Source organism: Malus sylvestris, chromosome 15 (genome assembly GCF_916048215.2).
Source record: "Malus sylvestris chromosome 15, drMalSylv7.2, whole genome shotgun sequence".
NCBI classification, from domain to species: domain Eukaryota; kingdom Viridiplantae; phylum Streptophyta; class Magnoliopsida; order Rosales; family Rosaceae; genus Malus; species Malus sylvestris.
Genome location: NC_062274.1, coordinates 29,311,550 through 29,331,698, shown reverse-complemented (window position 1 = coordinate 29,331,698; position 20,149 = coordinate 29,311,550). Strand labels below are relative to the sequence as shown.

General features: G+C 37.8%; 1 protein-coding gene and 1 long non-coding RNA gene across 5 annotated transcripts; one reads left to right on the top strand and one right to left on the bottom strand.

Annotated features, from left to right (window-relative positions):
* Positions 1-1,087: 1,087 nt before the first annotated feature.
* Positions 1,088-4,612, bottom strand: LOC126605730 (protein RMD5 homolog). 2 transcript variants are annotated; one of them, XM_050273168.1, is made up of 2 exons: positions 4,447-4,612; positions 1,088-2,843 (listed from the first exon to the last, which is right to left on the bottom strand). In XM_050273168.1, the coding sequence occupies exon 2, from the start codon at positions 2,777-2,779 to the stop codon at positions 1,622-1,624; it is 1,158 nt and encodes a 385-aa protein (XP_050129125.1). In that variant the 5' UTR covers positions 2,780-2,843; positions 4,447-4,612; the 3' UTR covers positions 1,088-1,621. The 2 variants fall into 2 exon arrangements, with proteins under 2 accessions (XP_050129125.1, XP_050129126.1); XM_050273169.1 differs by having other exon boundaries at positions 1,088-2,793; positions 4,447-4,586.
* Positions 4,613-12,254: 7,642 nt separating this feature from the next.
* Positions 12,255-19,387, top strand: LOC126601849 (uncharacterized). 3 transcript variants are annotated; one of them, XR_007615835.1, is made up of 3 exons: positions 12,255-12,650; positions 17,415-18,412; positions 18,503-19,387. It is a non-coding gene; the product is annotated as an uncharacterized LOC126601849 (long non-coding RNA). The 3 variants fall into 3 exon arrangements; XR_007615834.1 differs by lacking the exon at positions 12,255-12,650 and adding an exon at positions 16,173-16,369; XR_007615832.1 differs by lacking the exon at positions 12,255-12,650 and having other exon boundaries at positions 16,173-18,412.
* The last annotated feature ends 762 nt before the right edge of the window (positions 19,388-20,149 follow it).

The following is a 20,149-nucleotide window of genomic DNA, read 5'->3' as shown; positions in this document are numbered from 1 at the left end:
ATGATTTGCAAAGTTATTTAGGGAAATAATATTTCACAACGTCCCCTTCAAAGAAGTAACTAGTAAGTAACGAATCATATGCTTATATTCATGGACCACTTGCATTCCATCGTATTAACCCGAGATTACTCTTAATACTCCTAATACCATGACTTCAGTTGCACATTAGTAAAAAGTTGCAACAACAACAACAACAAAACTTATTCCCACTAAGTGAAGTCGACTATATGAATCTTAGAACGCCACTGCGCTCGATTTTGTACACGTTAATAAAAAGTTCAAAAGGTAAAAAGATGAAAAAGGTTGTAAAACGCTTTACAAGTCTAAATCTGCGTGAAGATTGGTGACAGTAACTTGAGCTTGAAAAAGGGTTTTGATTGCTTCTGAATCAGAGACCCTTCGTTCTTCAATGCTTCTGTTGTGGCCAGAGGCCAGGGAGAGAGCTATTTATTGCACTTTTTAGGGGGAAAGGAAACTCATCATTTCCTTAAATTTCGCACTCTTTAGGAAGCACTTTTTCCATGAGTGACGGCTTTTTTTATTGCTGCTGCTGCTGCTTTTCAAATGTGCTTATCTCAAAGCGCCACCAACAACTTGTATACAAATTATATCCCTAAAGCCACTTCTCTAAGACTTAAGACTATACCTCTGCATAAATATGTTACGACCATGACATGATTACATGTGTGCGTGCGTGTGCGTGCGTGTGAGAGTGTGTGTAGTGGTGGTGGTGAAGGATTACTTAATCCGGTTTCGACTTTGAACTGGAGTTTCGAGTGGCATATTTTTGAAGAACCCTTGTAAGAGTTGAAAATCCAAGGTTATTGAGACTTTTCTTAATGGGAAATGATTTTCACCCCCCATTTTCTCTCCTCACACACCCTTCCCTATTTTATGGCTGTCGGATTGAATAAAGTAAAGGAGAATCAAAGAACGGAAATTAACAGGGGTGGAGAAATCATTTTCGTTCTTAAATCAAGGAGGCAACGAGGAAAGAAGGGAAAAGTGCCACACACTAGCTATCCTGAACAACAAACAATATAAGAATCCAAAGATCTATCTAAAATTTGTTTGCTAAGACAAGAAATTGAGAAAACTGACTTGATTAAATTACTGAAAATACAAATTTACAGTCTATTATGTGTTGGTAAAAAAGATGCAGATAAGAGAAAAGTGAGAAATTATTGAAGAGGCTCCTCATTCTTCTAACGGCAGGCAGGCGATTTGGGTCAGTTTAGATGCAATAGACTCTACACTACCCCAAACGACGCGGTTTTATAGTATCGGCCTGAATTTGAGATCCATTAATTGAGGAGCCAATTACACTTTACATGACCGAGCAGGAGAATTAGAACTTACTCATGAGAATGAGCCAGCATGTCCTTGTGTTGGGGATCCTGATGATCATGCATTCAAATTAATCCCAGGAGAAGTTGATTGATTTAACCGCCAGACAGTAAAAAGAATGTCTATTTACAAACAATGCTTCAACACACCAAACAAACCGGCTTTTGACACCATAACCACACATCCTACCTACACGACACAGCATGACTAGTTTCTACAAGCTTAACCCAGTGTGGCAGAAACACAGTTGCAACTAGTTCCTTTTGCAGATACATCAGAAAACGAGTGGCCTGCACTGTGCTGAATCAACATCGGAAGGACAGTATGGACACTTGAAAGCTTTTGACCCGTTCTTTGACATCTTCGTAATAGACTGCTTGCAGAGCACATGTCCACATGACATTAACATAGGCGGATTTTCTTCAGTCGACTGTTCCTTCGACACAGGACACACAAAAATAGAATGGAATTGAAACTCTTGGTTTAACTCCACTGGCACAGGTAACTGCTTCATAGACTGCCATTCCTGCCTTTTTCCTGCCATTACATTCATAAACTTGAGAAGAGGTGGCAAGCCCTGAATCCCTGCAGCCAGGGTCAAAGTCAATGGGCTCTTGTAAGACTGGCCCAGAATATTGCAGAACTGCCTGGTTAGCTCCCCACTAACTTTGTCCCAAATGGCTGGTGATAATAAGTGAGAGTATGGGGAGTACTCAAGCCTTCCAGTCCACAGAAGACTCCCCATGAGCTTTTGTATTTCAGCCATATAGTTGGAAGCAAAAGGAGCAAGACAAGTTTTTGAATACTGGAGAGCTCTCTCTCTGTTTCCCTTTACTATTTCGACAAATTGCAGACTGTGAAGTTTCAGTAATATGTCTGAACCATTTGGTTTTAGTTTATCAGAGTTAGTCACGACCCAGTTCAGTGCTGGCTCTAGATTCCGATGTTTCATTGCCTCAACTATCCGAAACAATTCCTCAAACTGAGATTTCATAGCAGCCACAGATTCTGATTCCTCAGTCTCACTTATAAAACAGTCACCAACTTCGAATAGGCCCTGCCGATAGAAATGGCTGCCAATAATCTCATTAATTGTGTGGGTATCAAAGTCAATGTTTCTATAAGCCTTGGATATATCAGGAATGAAGGATTTCTCCAGAATCTTTGGATACTTGCTAAGTGCTAGGTTCAGTTCCTTCTGTGTGCTTTCCAACCGACTGAGTGGAGCTAAATCTTTTAACTTGACTTTAAGTTCAGCAAGAGAAGACTTACAATCAACCTGAGATTCACAACCATTATATGATTGTAGCTTTTGTAAAGTCTGCTTCATTTCTTTGTCGATCAGATCGAACACTTCTTGAGCTTTAGAGCTTGACAGCTTTTGTTTCTTTGTCACATGATCAAATCCATCTTTAATAGCAGTCAGCTCCATTTTTAATTATACGACTGTATAAGTATCAGCAGTAGCTTGTGATGAGAAATGAAGATGAAAGGATCTACAAAAAAAAAAAAAAAAAAAAGAAAAGTGGAAAGAACTCTAATAAGCTTAAAATGTTATAAAATAGCATACAACTGTAATTGATGAAAATGCACACGAGAAAATCAAAGGATCAATTGGAAACTGCCAAATATGTTCCCATACACAAACATTAACAAACAACAGAAACAAGGTTAGTTTAACTTCATGCTTCACATGAAATAGTTTCTTGACATGAATAGAGAAATACCCAAAAAAAGATAGGGCTTTTCACATTTAGGTCCTTGATAACATCACACTTTAGGAAAAAACAGTTCAAAGTCAATACTTTGTAGAAAAAATCAACTTACTTCGTAACACCAAAGGAATTTCACAACTAAGAATCAATTGGAACATGACAAGCAAATAGAAGAGAGTTTGTCGTTCATTCTCCAACTGAGCTCTTCAAGTGTTTTTCTTATAACAAAAAAAAATTATAGTTGTCGTGGTGTTTTTTCTAATTTAAAAAGAATGATATGGAAGTACAAAGGCTGTGAAAGTTCATATTTATAAAGCAACCGAAAAATTCTTATAAGAAAAAGTTTCAGCAAACACAGCCACTCAGGTGTAACAAATTTATCAAAAGGTAGAAGAGTCTCTTGACTCATTGAAATGATACTGGAAATTGAATTTCTCGTATGTTTTGAATATCAGATGTTTTATATGTGGCTCAAAGTCGTGCTATGTTTTTTTCCCTCCCAAAGGGGGATGTATATCAATTCAGAGCTAGTTAGGCAGTGGACGCACGCCGCAGAGGCTATGACATAAGTCATCTTACAAACTAGAACAAACAAAGCTTGACAGTGTATTTCCAACTTTTTTCCACAATTGTCTGTTGCCCAAAAAACACACAGCCACCTTAACATGCAAACATTTAGATATGTGCACAAAAAGTGAAAGAACCATAAGAGTTGTGCAAAAAAATAATGAGAGAGAGAATTCCCTACACTAATCACCCTTCATGTTGGCAGGTAAAAATGGGAAAGCTTCAAAAGGGTGAAAATGAAAAACCGAAGGCCCTAGATTCCAAACCAGTTCAAGGGTCAACCATTTTTGTTTATGACTTTTATTTTTTATGCCGCGATACTTTAAACTACCCTAATCTACACGGAGAGAGATTTGAACTCAGGTGCAATGGAGTGGGCACTGCCCTAGACAACTACCCTAACCCGCATCCGAAATCAGTAACATGGTACGAAAAGGGAAAAGCCTTGACATATAAAAAAGTATCTAAACTTGACATGTTAGGTCAATTTTTTTAGGGTAATTAACATAATACTAAGTATAAATTACGAGAATTGAACACCAACAGTGATGTATAGAGAATTCGAATACAAGGATGAAGCTTTTTTGTTTATTCCTTTTTATTTGAGAAATCAAGTAATCTGTTATTCTTTTTGTTTGAGATTTTCAAGCGATGCATATATATTAAATTGATCAACGCAAACTAAAGCTCCATTGAACAATCACATATGCTATTACATTAAATCTTTCATCTTTTTTCAACTTTGCACAATTGAAGTTTCATAGTTCTGTGCCCCGTGTGTGTACGAGAGAGAGAGAGAGAGAGAGAGAGAGAGTACCGCGAGATGAATACGAAGTTGGAAGAGTGGCGAAGGGCTTCAGGACGTCGGCCGGAGAGAGGGCGAAAGAGAGTTGCAGATGAGCGACAGAGACGGAGAATATGTGTGATTTAGGTTTTGTCAGTTAAAATTGTTAGGGTCGATTTTGTAAAAACAATGGTTATTACGGGTAAAAACGTAAGAAAACTCTGGTTTATAAAAGTTTATTATAACATGCATAATTTGAGTAAATAACTAAAACAAAATATCAAAATATTTCTGAATTTTTTTTTTTTTTTTTTTTGTGAGAATAAGTTCGGAACTGTTCAAATACAATTTGAGACGAAAATTCACAATTATCTTAAATCCTTTTAATTTTCATTCTAAGTTTTCGGAAAATATTGGCTTTGGAATTCAAAGTTTGTTTTTGAAAATTTTACTTTCAACATACCATTCCAACTTGCACCCTTTATCTAGGCCTATTTTTTTTGCTAGATTGTATCAGAAATACATTGTTCCAATTTCAAAAAGTCTCAGAAATGAATATTAGTTCCAATTTTGGAATTTAAATTAACGCCTGCAACTAGGGGTTAGAATTTTTTGTGATTATTTTAGGGTTTTTTTTTTTTAACTTTAATCGTTGGAGAATAATGAAATTTAATACAAAATTGGTGTTAGATTGATTATAGTGCCTTCGTGTGTCTTTAATTTAAATTAATTAATGTGTATTTTATTAAATGCCTCTCATTAAATTATTTAAATTTATTAATATACACATTTATGTTGTAAAATTGGCGGTAGGTGCAGTGGAATAAATGAAAAAAGACACAAAATTTACGAGATTCCTCTACAGTCAGTGTGATTGGAGTACGTCATCGGGGCATCAGTGGTGCTTTCATTATAATTTGGAATAATAGGAGTACAAAGATAACTCTCTCTATTATCTCCTCTCCTCTTCCTCTCTTTTCTCTCTTCCTCTCTCTTTCTCTCATCCTTTCTTCCTTCCTATCTCTCCCGTATGTCACCCAACCTTTTTCATCTCTCATTCATTTTATAAACAAAAGAGAACACTATTCACTTTACAAATTTTCCACAAATGAATAGTGAAAATACTGTGCATAAATAGTAACAAACTATTCATGTGGGCCATCCACATATTGTTCACAACACTCCCCCTTGGATAGCCACAAGTCTTCAATTGAATTTTTAAAATCTTGATTTGTTTTGAATGCTCCCCCTGATGAGTATCTCCCCTGATTTCAAATCATTTAGGTTCATCGTTGATCATTATGCTTTAGTCTCTTAGCGGGGAGAGTTGCCGAAAGAGGCGCTTTACTTGTTGTTAACTATTCATGTGGGCCTTCTGCTAGACTTACCCAAAAGGTCTGAATTTACTCCTTTTATCTGGAGCGGAATTTGATTCAAGGGTGGTGGACACTTGATCTTGAATCGGACTTGTGATTTCTTCAAGGGCTTTGAGGTTTGATCTTGAATGAAATTGGACCATGAGGAGCTTCACGTGGATAGTGATCTTCGGTTTTGTCGGGGATGAATCATCACGTGTTTGTTGCGCTTGTCTCCACATGCTTCAATGTATCATTTTCACTTGCCTTACTTGCTCCCCTTGCTTAAGTAGTATTTTCCCTAGTTTTCCCCCATGCATATGTGGCATATTCTCTTGCAGTATTTGCCCTCTGATGCAGGAGTGGAATGCAACCCTTGCGTTTGGATGGTTCATCACTTCTTGGTGACTGGAGACCCAGCTCCAACAATAGTTGAAGATGGCTACTCGAGAGCAATACTAGGTAAGCAATCAAGAAAGGTTCCAGGTAGTCGGTTCCTTACCGGGAGTTTGAGTGGAGGTTCCGACATATTGCTTTCTTTATCCTTGTCTTTGCAGGTAAGAACAAGGACAAAGGAAAGGACATGGAGATTGCATAATATGAGATACTCTTACTCTCGCCCCTGAAGATATGAGATACTCTTACTCTGGTGTGACTTGTTTTGAAGAGGTATTCTCGGAGAGAAAGAAAACTGAGTATTTCGAGATGCTTTGTTGAAGATGCATTCTCGGAAATGAGGAATAGTTAGGTATTCTTGTAGGTCTGCCTTGTTATGGAGAACGGAGATCAACATATATAGAGATTTTTCAATAGCAGGTAGTGATGTTGTGCCTTTACTCTTGTCAGCAACTATGGTGTAATTAGAACAATAAGATTTACGTATTTTCAACTTTGTCAGAGATCTTTGACAAAGTTGCACGCGATATCCAAAAAAAGCTGAGATTGCGTCTGAAAATGCCAACGAACTTTATTCAGGAAAATCTGGCTTTTAAAATTCGAAAAACGGTTCCTCTTCGATCTCTGAATGAGTGGCTCTGTTGCCTCTTTTTTTATAGAGACATCAATTGTGTTTAAGAGTATGCTCAGAAAGTAGCTGCCTGTAGAAATTTCCTCCTTCTTACACTTCTGAAATTTTACTTGACCTCCTTTTTCCTTCATCATTTCTGAAAATGACGTGCCCATCTAACATTTGCTTAGATTTGAGTCTTAGGAGTGATATAGACGAGCAGCGTCAGGATAATATATGGCGCACGTCATTCTTATCTTCTAATGGTTATCTTACAGTTGGGGACTCTGTGATGAAGAATAACATAACCGCAACTATGGTAGCTAGGAATCTTCTTACTCCAAAGGATAACAGGATCATTTCAAAATTGTCTGATGAGTCGGCTCATTGGCTCTCAGTGTTCAGTGTGCGGGCTCTGTATCTAATATGGGCAAGCGTCTACTTGCTCAAACTTGCCAAGTTGAATCATTGATGGTTGAGGTGGCAAGTCTTAAACAATAGATTAGAGGGCTCAAGCACGAGAATAGAGTGTTACATGTGCTTGCAAATAATTACTCTACGAGCATGAAAAGAAAGCTCGACCAGCTGCAAGAATCCGAAAGTCGGATTCAAAGTGATCACCAGAGGTTCATTGCTAAATTTCGAAAGCAATCGATGCCTTCCCCTTTTGGTGTTTTGCCAAGTACTGGGGTGCCACATGATCAATCTCCAGTGCCTCTCCCTTCTGGGGTACTTCCGAGTACTGAGGCTTTACACGAGCAACCTTTGTGAAGGCTTCATCCTGTTTGTTTGTTTTAACTCATATGTAAGTACATATCTGTAATTTCTCGGGAGATATTAATAGATAAGCTTTATTTCATTCAGTGTATTGTGCTAAATACAATAAAGCATATACTTCACTAAGATATGGTACTTCTGGACCAAATATCAATTTATCTTTACCCTCACAAAGATAAATGATCATTCTTAGTGTCTACATCATTTGAGTATTCAACTCATAATCTTCAATCCATATGGTTCTTTAACATCATGGATAAGATTCGTGTTGGTAGATTGTTCGATCTGCAGCTCGAGACAATATTTCTCTCAACACTTTATAATTTTTCTTGACTCTTCAGGAGTCTCAATTTAATATCATCAACTCTTCAGGAGTTCTAATTTAATGTCATTGACTCTTGCAAGAGATTTTAGTATGTTGCAATAATATCATAATGATAGTACTTACTAAGGCAATTTATGAAGGATTATTTTGTTAAAACATGTTCATTTAAGCAACATCATATAGCATGCAATTAACAATTAAAGGCGGAATCATGCTAGCATGCACTTAAAAACAAAACATTAACCAAGAAATTCAAAGCCTAGTAGATTGGTGAACCATTAATCAACTCAAAACAAAGTGAGTTGAGAATTATACCTTTGTAGATTCCTCTTTGCATAAGCAAAGGCTAATCACCCAAAGAGAGGGCCTTCATTCCTTGCATCTTAAATCTATATTTTTGGATGGAAGAATAGGTTTCTCCAAGTTCCCAAAGTAGGGAACCTCTAAGTCTCTTCACCAAGGAGAGATTGGAGAAGAAATGAGTGACCTTGGAGTAGTGGGATTGCAAGATGCACCCCCCAAGGGGCCGGCCTCCTAGAGAGAAAATGGAGAGACAAGTTCTCACCAATTTTTCTCTAAAAGAAACCCTAATGAATAAAAGGCTATAAAGTCATATTTATACCTTTATTCATTTGAGTGGCAAACTTGTAATTAAAGCAAGTTCACTACCCTTCCTCTAAATGGCCGGCCATGGGGTGTTGTTTGGGCTTTTGGGTCTTAGTGAATCATTATTCATTAAGTTGTCATACAACTTAAGTCAATGGGCTTGACGTTCGAAGCCCATTGGGCCTTAAGGTCCAAAACCTATCCCGAGGTCTTTAACGAACTTATTCGTTTGATTAATTAACATATTAATTAATCTTTGCCATAAATAAATGATTAAACCATTTAATCATTCTTACTCATCTCCGTTTAATCTCCAATCTCCACCTCTTATGGTGTGAGATCCATTAGGTTCCTTTTAGCGAGGCAGTGGGCGATTAAAACCATTTCAAATCGATTGTGAATTGAAACTTACTTTCAATTCTCCCTTTAGTGATTACACACGTTTAGGGCTTCCACAAACCATGAGTGACACCTTGCAGCATATCATGGTTACCCAAGCTAATCAGAAGAGGTAGAGAAAACCTATTCAGTTTGGGATTACAAATGCAATACGGTCTTTCTCTAATCTAATACTCTTGACCACATTGTTTGGTTTGATAGTTTATTTATTCATGTCTACTATCCAATGTGATTCGTGTGCTTATATGATTTCATTGAATGTGATTTAGAACGACTTTTCTAAATCTCATTCATACTCTGGCCAGAGATTCTAAATCATATCATAGAGTATTCTCCCTCAAACGGTTTGAAGGTTAGAGATCCCTTGTTGCGCATTCACTTGCCTCCATGACTAAGTGGCTTAACCCCAACGATGCCGTGGACACCCCGATGGGGTGACTTTGACATAATCAAAGATCAAGGACTTAACCACAAGACAACTGTGATGCCTCAGGTCAAAGGACTAATTTGCATTATCCCAAACATGAGTTCTCCTGTGACATGAGTATGAGAACTCTTCGTTGATCACGTTCAGTGAACTCATTCTCTACTGAGCACCTACGTACTTGTCTTGATGTCACACACACCAATGACTCGAGACTAGTCACTCTCCCTGAGAGAAGACATAGCACGTACCGATCTTGACGGACTGTCAATGCCCAATTGGCAATCCTATGATCAGGAACATTTAGGATGTGTCTACGAAAGAATGGTCTCATGAATCTAACTTCATTAGATTACATTCTTCCAATCACATATTCCTTGGACTTTATCGTTTAAGCATATAACATTTATATGAGACGGCTCAAACAATAATCTTTGCCCTTTATATTAAACTAGATTAGTTTAACATGTGAAATGTCCGTAAAGTATCATCACATGATTGGTTTTAGGGCACATTTCCAACAATTTATACCATCCATTAGTATTGAGTACATAATTTATGCTTTACCCTTCGGGGGCTTACTTCAAGCAATTTGAATCCTTCGGGGATTTTCTACACTTCATGACACATTTTCCTTTGAAATTTATACAGAGCAATTTGCTCCCATGTATACTTGAGGGATTTACTTATGGAGATATGAACTTGTTTACAAGAGTATAATTTTAGGTTTTAATACCTTGTGTCATATCATGTGAGTGTATTTCACTGTATTACAAATGCCTAATGTAACCTCCTTGCTTCAGCATCTTTTGGCTATTTGTATTATATTCAAATATATAGATCCATTTTTCCACGTTCTTACAAAATTGTAATGGAATTGCCTTTCTCCATTTTTGGCCAATAATTTTGTTGACGAAAAAGAACGAGACTCAATATCAACACAACTCATTGATGAATTTAGTAGCTACATGTAAAAACCAAAATTACCATTGGTTATCATCAATCTGTGATCCCATATTCTCATGTGCATACACATGCATAAAAGTTTTTTATTTCTTTAGATATCCATTGCCTCTTCAAGGGCATTACACTATCTCTTCCAGGATAGTCGTAATTTAGAGAATGCGGATCATAACCTCTTCTAGAGCGTTATAGAGCTTGTATTTTAATCTCCACTTCTGGGAGTTGAGTCATTGGAACCTATATGTCTATCATGCTCCATGCATGAGACATCAACATTCCCATGTCAACGGATTGTCCTTTCTGAACGTATATCCATGTGGCGACTGTCATGCTTGTGGCATGCAACAGTTATGCTTCGGGAATGCAATAGTTTAGTAGTGCCATATTCTTCTTCTTTCGAATGAATGAACCTTTTGAGTCTAAGGGTTTGCCACACTTCAGGCGTGCAACAGATAAATCATTTACTGCATCATAATTTTGTCTAATAGGGACATCAATTCTTGTAGGCACATTTGCAGCAAGTGTATATGATTTCATCACTTTCGTTGCATCATTCAATTATTCTTACTTCATTTTCTCATTGATTGCTTCGTGAATCATAAGACAAATTCTCTTTGTTCTTCTGGAACGCTCTTTTCTCATCATTTTTTTTAATGATATTTTCTCCCCCTAACGGCGGGAAAATTGTCTTATCAAAATGACAGTCCGCAAACCATGCGGTAAACATATCCCTAGTCAAAGGTTCCAAATATTGAATGCTAGATGGTGATCAACATCAATGCCCAATCAGCAATGATGCCTCATTTTAGTACGTTGTGGCAGTGCAATAGGCACATAGATAACACAACCAAAAACTCGTAAATGTGTAATGTTTGGCTGGTGCCTAAACACGAGTTGTACTGAGAAATATCGGTGGTTGGTAATTGGTCTCAACCAAAATTAATAGTGAATTATGTAAAATGACATGTCCCTATGTCAAAACTGGCAATTTCGTTTTCATGAGCAAAGCGCGGGTAATCAATTTCATCCTTTTAATAAATGCTTCTGCTAAACCATTTTGAGTATGGATATAAGGAACTTCTAGTCCTTATTAAATAGTCTGTAGACTGAGAATCTTATGGCTTTTATTACAATTAAGTTGAGGCACCGCGACACTTCAAACTTACGATACTCATCAAGGAATTTCATGTCCTGATCTTCAGGATCAAGGGACTTCATACCTGATCTTTTTGCGTGATGGAACTTCCAATCATTTTATATGATGAGGATCAAGAAACTTCAGGTTATGATTTGATCAAGGAAGTTTGGGCCCTATATATACTTATCGTAACAAAAGGTAAGTACAATAAATAAATTAAAGCAATAGGCGGTAAATCCAGCCATAATAAATAAATAGCATTTAAGTAAATAAAGCTTGTGACAAGTGCTTTAATTCAGCACCATTCACATAAATCAAAACTTAAAGCAGTAGGCGGTAAAACCGTCCATGATAAATAAATTGCTTTAAAGTAAATAGAACTTGTGACATGGGCTTTAAACCAACACCATGCACATAAATATCAAAGCTTTAAAGCAAAGGGTTATAATTCTACCCACTGTAAATAAATTGCTTTAAATAAATAGAACTTGTGAAAGTGTTTTAAGCCAACACAATTCACATAAATAAATAAATAAATATATATATATATATATATATATATATATATATTTTCTTCTTTCTTTTCAAATGGTGTAACACCATCCAAAAACCTTTACCTTTTTATTTTATTTTATTATTTTCTTATTCATTTTTTCACATGGTGCCGTGCACCATTCAAGAACTTTGCTTTTATTCATTTTTCACATGATGCTACACACCATTCCAAAATGGCCCCATTTCCCCTTTTTTATTTTAATTTTATTATTTAGATGGTGCAATGCATCATCAGAAACCTTTGTCCTTTTCTCCTTTTGTCTCAACATCATACACCAAAATTCCACCTTTCCAATTCTTTTCCACACGGTGCTTGAAACACCATTCCATAATCCCTCATTCCTTTTTCTTATTTGTCTGTCTGTACTAGTCTCAAACCCAGGGCCATCTGGGTTGTTGTGGAGGTCACACAGAGCCAATTCAATCCAATAAGGCTACCAGAGACTAACGTTGTTCTTGCATGGCTGGGAGAACATGGCGTCGCAAAGCAAGAACTTCACTATAGGGACATAGATGACAACAGAGTTGATGGAGGTACAAGAGAGGGAGGCATGTGTGGAGTCAGTCATGCCATCACCATCTTAGACAACCGAGTATTCATGGGAGTTCTCGAGATCCGTCGAAAACAACGCGATCTAGGTTTCCAAGTCTGATAAGATTCTTCTGGATCTCTGGAAACCAGTTGTCAGGTACGAGTTTTCTTATCTCGTGACTACTACAGGTAGTTATGAATTTCAATTCTCACCAGAATTCGGCGGGGCGCTTCTGGCGTGGTGGGAGATACAGAAAATAGACATACCTTTTATTCTGTGAAATTTTTGGCTAGCAGAGGTGGGAGGTAGGTAATGCTTCACCGTATTTATGGCGTTGTGCTTTCCACGGACATAAGAGCTTTTCGTGCTAATAACGTGTTGTAAAATCGACGGTGGGTGCAGTGGAATAAATGAAATAAGACACAAAATTTACAAGGTTCCTCTACAGTCAGTGTGACTGGAGTACGTCCTCGGGGCAGCAGTGGTGCTTTCATTATAATTTGGAATAATAGGAGTACAAAGATAACTCTCTCTATTATCTCCTCTCCTCTTCCTCTCTTTTCTCTCTTCCTATCTCTTTCTCTCATCCTTTCTTCCTTCCTATCTCTCCCGTATGTCACCCAACCTTCTTCATCTCTCATTCATTTTATAAACAAAAGAGAACACTATTCACTTTACAAATTTTCCACAAATAAATAGTGAAAATACTATGCATAAATAGTAACAAACTATTCATGTGGGCCATCCACATATTATTCACAACAATTTAAATATATTTAGGTTAGCTTTTTTGCTAGATTGCATTAGAAACACATTGTTCCAATTTCAATTTAAAAAAGTCCCAGAAATGAATATTAATTCCAATTTTTTAATCTAATTTAACACCCGCAACTAGGGGTTAGAATTTTTGGTGATTATTTTATTAGAGAAAGAAAGAGTTGTCAGCCAAAGGAGGCTAGAGGTAAAACTAACAATTGAGAGTTGCATGCGAAGCCATTTCGACAAGGTATTACTCTAATTTCACACTTGATTTTTATGTATGAGAAAGTAGACAAACTATTAAGACCATCTCCAATCCTTCTGAGTTAAATTTTTAGCCCAATATTATTAAATAAATTTATGATAATTTTTTTTCTCTTAAAGTAACTTAAAAAAAAAACAATTATGTAGACTGTCATAATTTAATTTTATTGCATTTTAACTTAAAAATATTTAGATTCCAATAAATATTGAAAACTCACTAAACTGACAACATGAAACTCGTGGAACACTATGAAAAAATATGAAATACATGAAATAATTTTTATTAATTACTTTAGCAATGGGATTTAAATTTGGATCGTTAGATCTTTTTTTTTACTGTTATATTTGATCATATTAGATCTTAGCCATTGAATTCAATGAACTTATAAATATTGTTGATACACAAAATCAGTGAAACTTTTGAACAACGTAAAGTGTCAAGTTTGTGACATTCGCTCGGTTGCTCCGGTTACCTAGTGAGGATAATATGTAAAAAGATAGAGATAGGGAAGCAAACACAAGATGTACGTGGTTCACCCTAAGTTTGGCTACGTCCACGGAGTAGAGGAGTTCTCATTAATAGTGAAATGTTTACACAATACATAGGTTCAAGCATAATCATCAGTAGTGAGTTCTAATGATTAGTTTAAGCATAATAATGACATTAGGAATTAACTGTAGGAGGATGGTTTTCTTTTATAGTTGAGGAGAGTCTTCAGCTTTCGTCCGCGGTTGATGTGGGACTCTATGAGCTTTATTTTGACGTTGATATGTGTCGTGCTATGATTGGCCTTCTGATTGGAGGGAAACTCTTGGCGTTTTGGCAGGGGTGCCTCAGCATAAACCTCTCAGTAGGTCCTTGAATGTATGAAATTGACTGGTGCTTGGTAGTTTCGGGATTGGTTAAGTATGGTATAAACAGTTCTCTCCTAAGTTCTTGAGTGAGGAAAACTTTTAAATTGAGGACTTGGAAAAAATCCAAGTCACTGTGTAATTACGAAACTTCTGAGCACCGAAATGTAGTAACTTATAGCAGGCGTCTCCCAAGTCTCTGAGCGAGGAGGGTTGCCGTAAGAGGCGCCTCTAAAGTTCTCGGGTCATTGAGAAAGGAAAGGCTTAAAAAAAATTTCTCATTTCCTTAAACACACATATATATATATATATATATGATAAATGTGAAGCCCAGGAAAGAGAGACCTAACGGGTTGTAACTGTCCCTCATTTCCTTCGGTTAAATGCCCCTCTTAATTGGGCTCCTTATTTTTCTTTTTTTCTTTTTTGTCATGGGTTGGCAGCATAGATTTTGAGGCCCAGCGAATAGTGGCCCAGCCTTTATTTAAAACCAGCCTAAGGCCCAGCCTTTGTTTGAAACCCTAACCTTCCATCTTTGCCTATCCTTTCTAGAAAACAAGCTTAAGGTTGTCCCTTCTAAACACGCCGTCCCCTACCCTTTCGACTTCACCTATCGTAAACAAGCCACTGTGTTCAGTTCGAGGTAGCTAGAATTTGTGGTTTCCAAGTCCTTGCGCGCACAGACCCTCAAGTGGGATTTGGAGTGGAGATCTCGAGTTCGTAGGGGCTGAGCTCACGGTGGTCACAGTTTCCCGTGCCTTCATTCTCTTCCCCATCCTTCGTTTAAGACCCTTATTGTTGTAGTTGCTGCAGCCTCAAGCTGCAGAGACTACCGAGAGGGAAAATGTTGCTGGGGATAAACTCAAACTGTCACATGCTGCCAATTTGGGGGTGGTGTTAAGGTTCGAAAGAGGAGTGGTTACTGTAGGAATTCATCCCCATTTTAGCTAGCCATGACGGTGGTGATCCCTAAGTCTGAGAGGTTGAAGGTAGGTCAGGGAAGAAGATCTCGCGTTTGAGAGATTGAGGTGAGATCGGGGAAGAAAACATGGGTGGCTAGGTAATGATAATTTTGTTTTTGGGTTTGGGGCTATTTAGCTGCAGTCGATAAAGGTGAGATGAAGGTCTTCCCAAGGAGGTTTGAAAGTGGGTGAAGTTTGAAGCTGCAAAAACAGCTTGGAAGCTTTTTGGTTGTTGAATGGATCAAAAATAGACATATTGTTTAATTGTGCTTCAGAGGTCCAACACTCCTCCTTTCATTTGGGTGTCAAAACACTTGGGATTTGATTGTTTAATTGTGCTTTTGTTTATAATATACTTGAATTGTATATGAAATTGAATTTACTATGTGAAAGAGGTTTATGCTTCTGTTTGTTTGTTGAATGGAGAAGAAATGGACATATTGAATACCTTGAATAGTTGAAGCTAATCGTTGGGCACCATAAATTGATTTTGATTCACACTATCTTGATCAAGAGTGTGTGAAGCTTTTACATGTAGTTGCATCTTATGTGTTGAAGCTTTTGTTGGGCACCATAAATTGATTTTGCTTTACACTATCTTGATCAAGAGTGTGTGAAGCTTTTACATGTTGTAGTTGCATTCTATGTGTGAAATTAATTAATGATTATTAATCAATTAATTAGTTGACTAATAATTAATTAATTAGTAATTAACAATTAATTAACTGATTAATAATTATCAAAATAATTATTAATTAGTTAATCAATTGGTAATTAATGATTAATTAATTAATAATTAATTTTCGGTTTTTTTATTATTATTTTGAATTTTCCTAGCTTGTGTGGAAATCTCAAGGCTTAACATGTGAGGCTTTCTCATGGGTTGAGTTTGAATTGTTTTGGCCATGTTGAACTATATAAGAAGGATGAGCTTCCACTTCTTACATTGCTTTCATTTGCTCATTTTGTAGTGATTTTTTTAAGATAGAGTAATCTCTAGTTAAAAGGGATTCCGACAGTGTTTGACACCATTTTCAGGTTGGTAGTCTTCTTGATTAGATCAAATGCTTTCATTCTTGTTGAATTTTTTAGTTTCTATGCATTTTGGCTAAGAATATGATGAACTGGTTGAGCTTTCCTCATGCCCTAAGAACCTTTTAGGTTTCGATCCTTCACATAGTGATAGAGTTTGTTTCTGTTTGTTGTAGATGTCAGAGCCTGGAGGTCCTAATGATGAGGGCTCCCCTACAATGTTTGAGTCTTCAGGGCCTTTGTTAGAGTCTTGTGAAGAAGAAACGTTGGATAACCTTCACAATCATCGAACATGCATTCCACTTCTTTCTCCCAAAGCTTCCGATGAAGGGATAAGTGAGGAGTGTAGGCCTAAGGATGTAACCTTAGCCTATATTAGTTCTATCTCTTACATGTATGGGGGTGAGAAGGTTACTCTTGATGCCATACCCATCTTTCGCTCTGAGTTCACGGCGAACCATTTAGATATGTTAGATATTAAAGAGCAGCTTGAGACCTCAGTCATGTAGCATACCCAGTAGTGTAGGAATGCGTTTGGTGTGTGGTGAAGAATTGCCCACTGAGTCGCCCAATGGTCATGTCATGTTCTACACCCAGATACTATTGACATTAGGGGTGATGCTACCCTTGCACCCATGGTTGCAAAAGATATTATCTCTGATTGGATATGCGTCTGGACAACTCAATCCTGGTTTTTGGGATACCTTGGTCTAGTTTTATATTATTTGGATGAAGTGTAGATTAGGTGAGCGTTCCTTCCATCAGTGGCACTGTTGCTATAAGATGCATCCGGTGAAGTCATGCAATGGCTATGCCGAGTGTGCATGTCAAAGCGAGAGATAATGTATTATCCTTGGTAAGAAAAAGACATATTGCACTTGGAAAAACCGTTGGTGCTTTCTTTATAAAGATTAGGAGCATGCTAGGGGTGCCACACCTGAGTGACGTGTTCTTACCCACTTCCAGACCGTAGGTTGTAATGTATCCATTGTTCGCATGCTTTGCTATTTGTTGTGATTTTTTCTTGCTTCTAACATTTTATTTCATCCAGTGACACGTGGCATCATCAAATTGTTTGGACGAGAGCTTGTCGATGTAGAGAAGGTGTTGAGGGTGTTAAAAGATAATAGACACTTGGGCAAGCTACAACCTTTGTTTTGAAAGTACAGTTTCTAGCCCCTAGTGTCCGAGTGCCAGAGACGAGCAAGTAAGTCATATCCTACGTTTGCCCTTTTTTATTTTTTATTTTATAAAGTTGTATTTCTTCAAACAAAGTTGTATTCCTTACTTTGATTTTCTTTGTTCAATGGATAAGATGAGCAAGAAATAAGAGACTATCACCAAGAAAGGGATAGCAATCATGTTAGTTCCTGTAGATGACATTTTGTTTCACAAGGGAGCTTGCAAGCATAGGGTGAAGTCAATCCTTAGGCCTAAGTATCAAGATAAGGTCCTCAAGATAGCTGCCTCCCAAGAAAGCTGAAGCTGAGGCCATCGGATATGCTGCTGCCATAGTTGCAGGGGAGGAAATGCGACTGTTGCCTCATCCTCTTAACATCGGTCTCATCTTTCCTCCAATCATGGAGCACATTGGCCAAGACAGTAACCTTAGGTCCAGCTGTAAGAGGAAGTATAAGGAAGAGGCTGGTAGCATCCCCTAGAAAGACTTGAAGGTTGCCATGCACCCAAATAGCTTTAGGTAAGTCAACAATTACCTTGTAGGGCGTTGAGCCACTGTTGACGAGTTCAATTAGCCACTAGTTGAGAACGAATCGGATCGTGATCAGATGATGAAGCTATTTGTTTATGTAAGTGTTACTTTGTCATTTCATTACTTTCTCTTCTTTTTCCTTCGTCTTCAGTTTCCTTTGGCATTGACGATCATCTTATCATGTCCCCTATAAAGACTTGAAGGTTGCCATGCACCCAAATAGCTTTAGGTACGTCAACAATTACCTTGCAGGGCGTTGAGCCACTGTTGACGAGTTCAATTAGCCACTAGCCGAGAACGAATCGGATCATGATCAGATGATAAGACTATTTGTTTATGTAAGTGTTACTTTGTCATTTCATTACTTTCTCTTCTTTTTCCTTCGTCTTCAGTTTCCTTTGACATTAACGATCATCTTGTCATGTAAGTGATGACTGAGTACGACGATAGGCTACGAGAGGTCAAGTGATACAAAGTGAAGTTTCAAGAGAACAAACAGCTTATGGATGACGCCAGGAATAAGAGAAAAGCTTGGACTAAGGTCGTCTAGCTCAAGGACCAAACCTTAGAGAGGTTGAAGAGGCGAAATAATGAGAACTTACGGCTCAAAAAGCAGTTGGAGGTAACTATCCTCGAGGCTTCAAAGGTCAGAAATGAGCGAGATAGTGCCTCTGAGGTTTCTGAGCTGAAGAAGAGTCTTCCAGCTGAGAGAGAAGCTGCCATGCGGGAGTTCTTAGGTTCCCAGGCTTTCCACCATGTCATCAGGCCCTATTGCACCCGAGAGATTTGGCTTGAGAAAAGGAAATTGATGGCCTTCCTTGAGCGATATGATGGCGGAGGCATTATCGACAAGTACCGTGAGGAGATGAAAAAACATCGATGAATGGGTGAACCCTTTCGTCCTCGAACTCGATCCCAGTAATGATGAGGAGTCAGAGGATGACACCAATGCTGATGAGCAGACTCAGCAGGGTGAGGATGGTCTCGGAGATGCCGAGGATGTCGGTGATAACGATAAAGGTAAGACGCAACATGATATTATCGAGAGTTCGACCTCAGACGAAGATGATTCATTATGCTTTCACTTCCTACATGTACTAGTTTGTTGTATGTATGCCATTTGTTAAGTTAGGTGCTTAAGGGCTTTTTGTTTATGGATGTTTACAACATTGCTCCATTTATTTTGATGTTAAGTGCCAAGTATATGCATTATCATTTATGAATGCTTGGCTATGTTCGAATAGATCCCATGTTTGGGTATAACTTATGACATGGGTATAATTGAATGAATACACTTTGAAGATGTTTGTTTATTTGCGTAGTCTTGTTAACAAATACTTAGACTTTATTTCACGTTGAAAGCATTCATGTTGAAGCTTTGAACTGGAGTATGCGGTGTCATTTAAGTTGAGGTTTTGAGTTAGGATTTTATTAGGTCAGTGTAAGACCAAGTGTTTCAGTGCTAGGAATGTAAAAAAGTTAGGACCAAGTTGTCTGAATCACCTTTTTATTAAGTTTGTGCCGAATGGCCTTCATTACAAAAGATGTCGAATGACTATAGCTCAACACTTGCATAATGAAAGTCTACTTGTAATAGTACTTCAGGTAATTAGCATTCTATGGATGGCCAAGGGTCTTGCCATCAGAACTTCTGAGTTTGTAGGAGCTAGGACGACTGATGCCAACTACGTCAAATGGTCAATCCCAATTTGGACTGAGTGTGCCTTCGCTCGTGACTTTGTCACAATGTAGTCTTTTCTTCAATACCAAGTCCCCCACTTTGAAAGGTTTGACCCGAGAGTCATAGTAGTTGGAGACACGCTGCTTGTAAGCGATGCTCCTCAAGTGAGTCTGGTCCTTATGTTCCTCAACTATATCCAAATTGAGGGTGAGTTGTTTGTCATTTTCACTTTGCATGTAGTTCTTAACTCGATATGTTGCTTGCTTAAGCTCAACTGGGACAACTGCCTCTGTACCAAAGGCAAGTAAGAATGAAATTTCTCATGTTGAAGTCCGATACAAAATTCGATATAATCAAAGAACATAGGGTACAAGTTCTAGCCAACAGCCTTTGG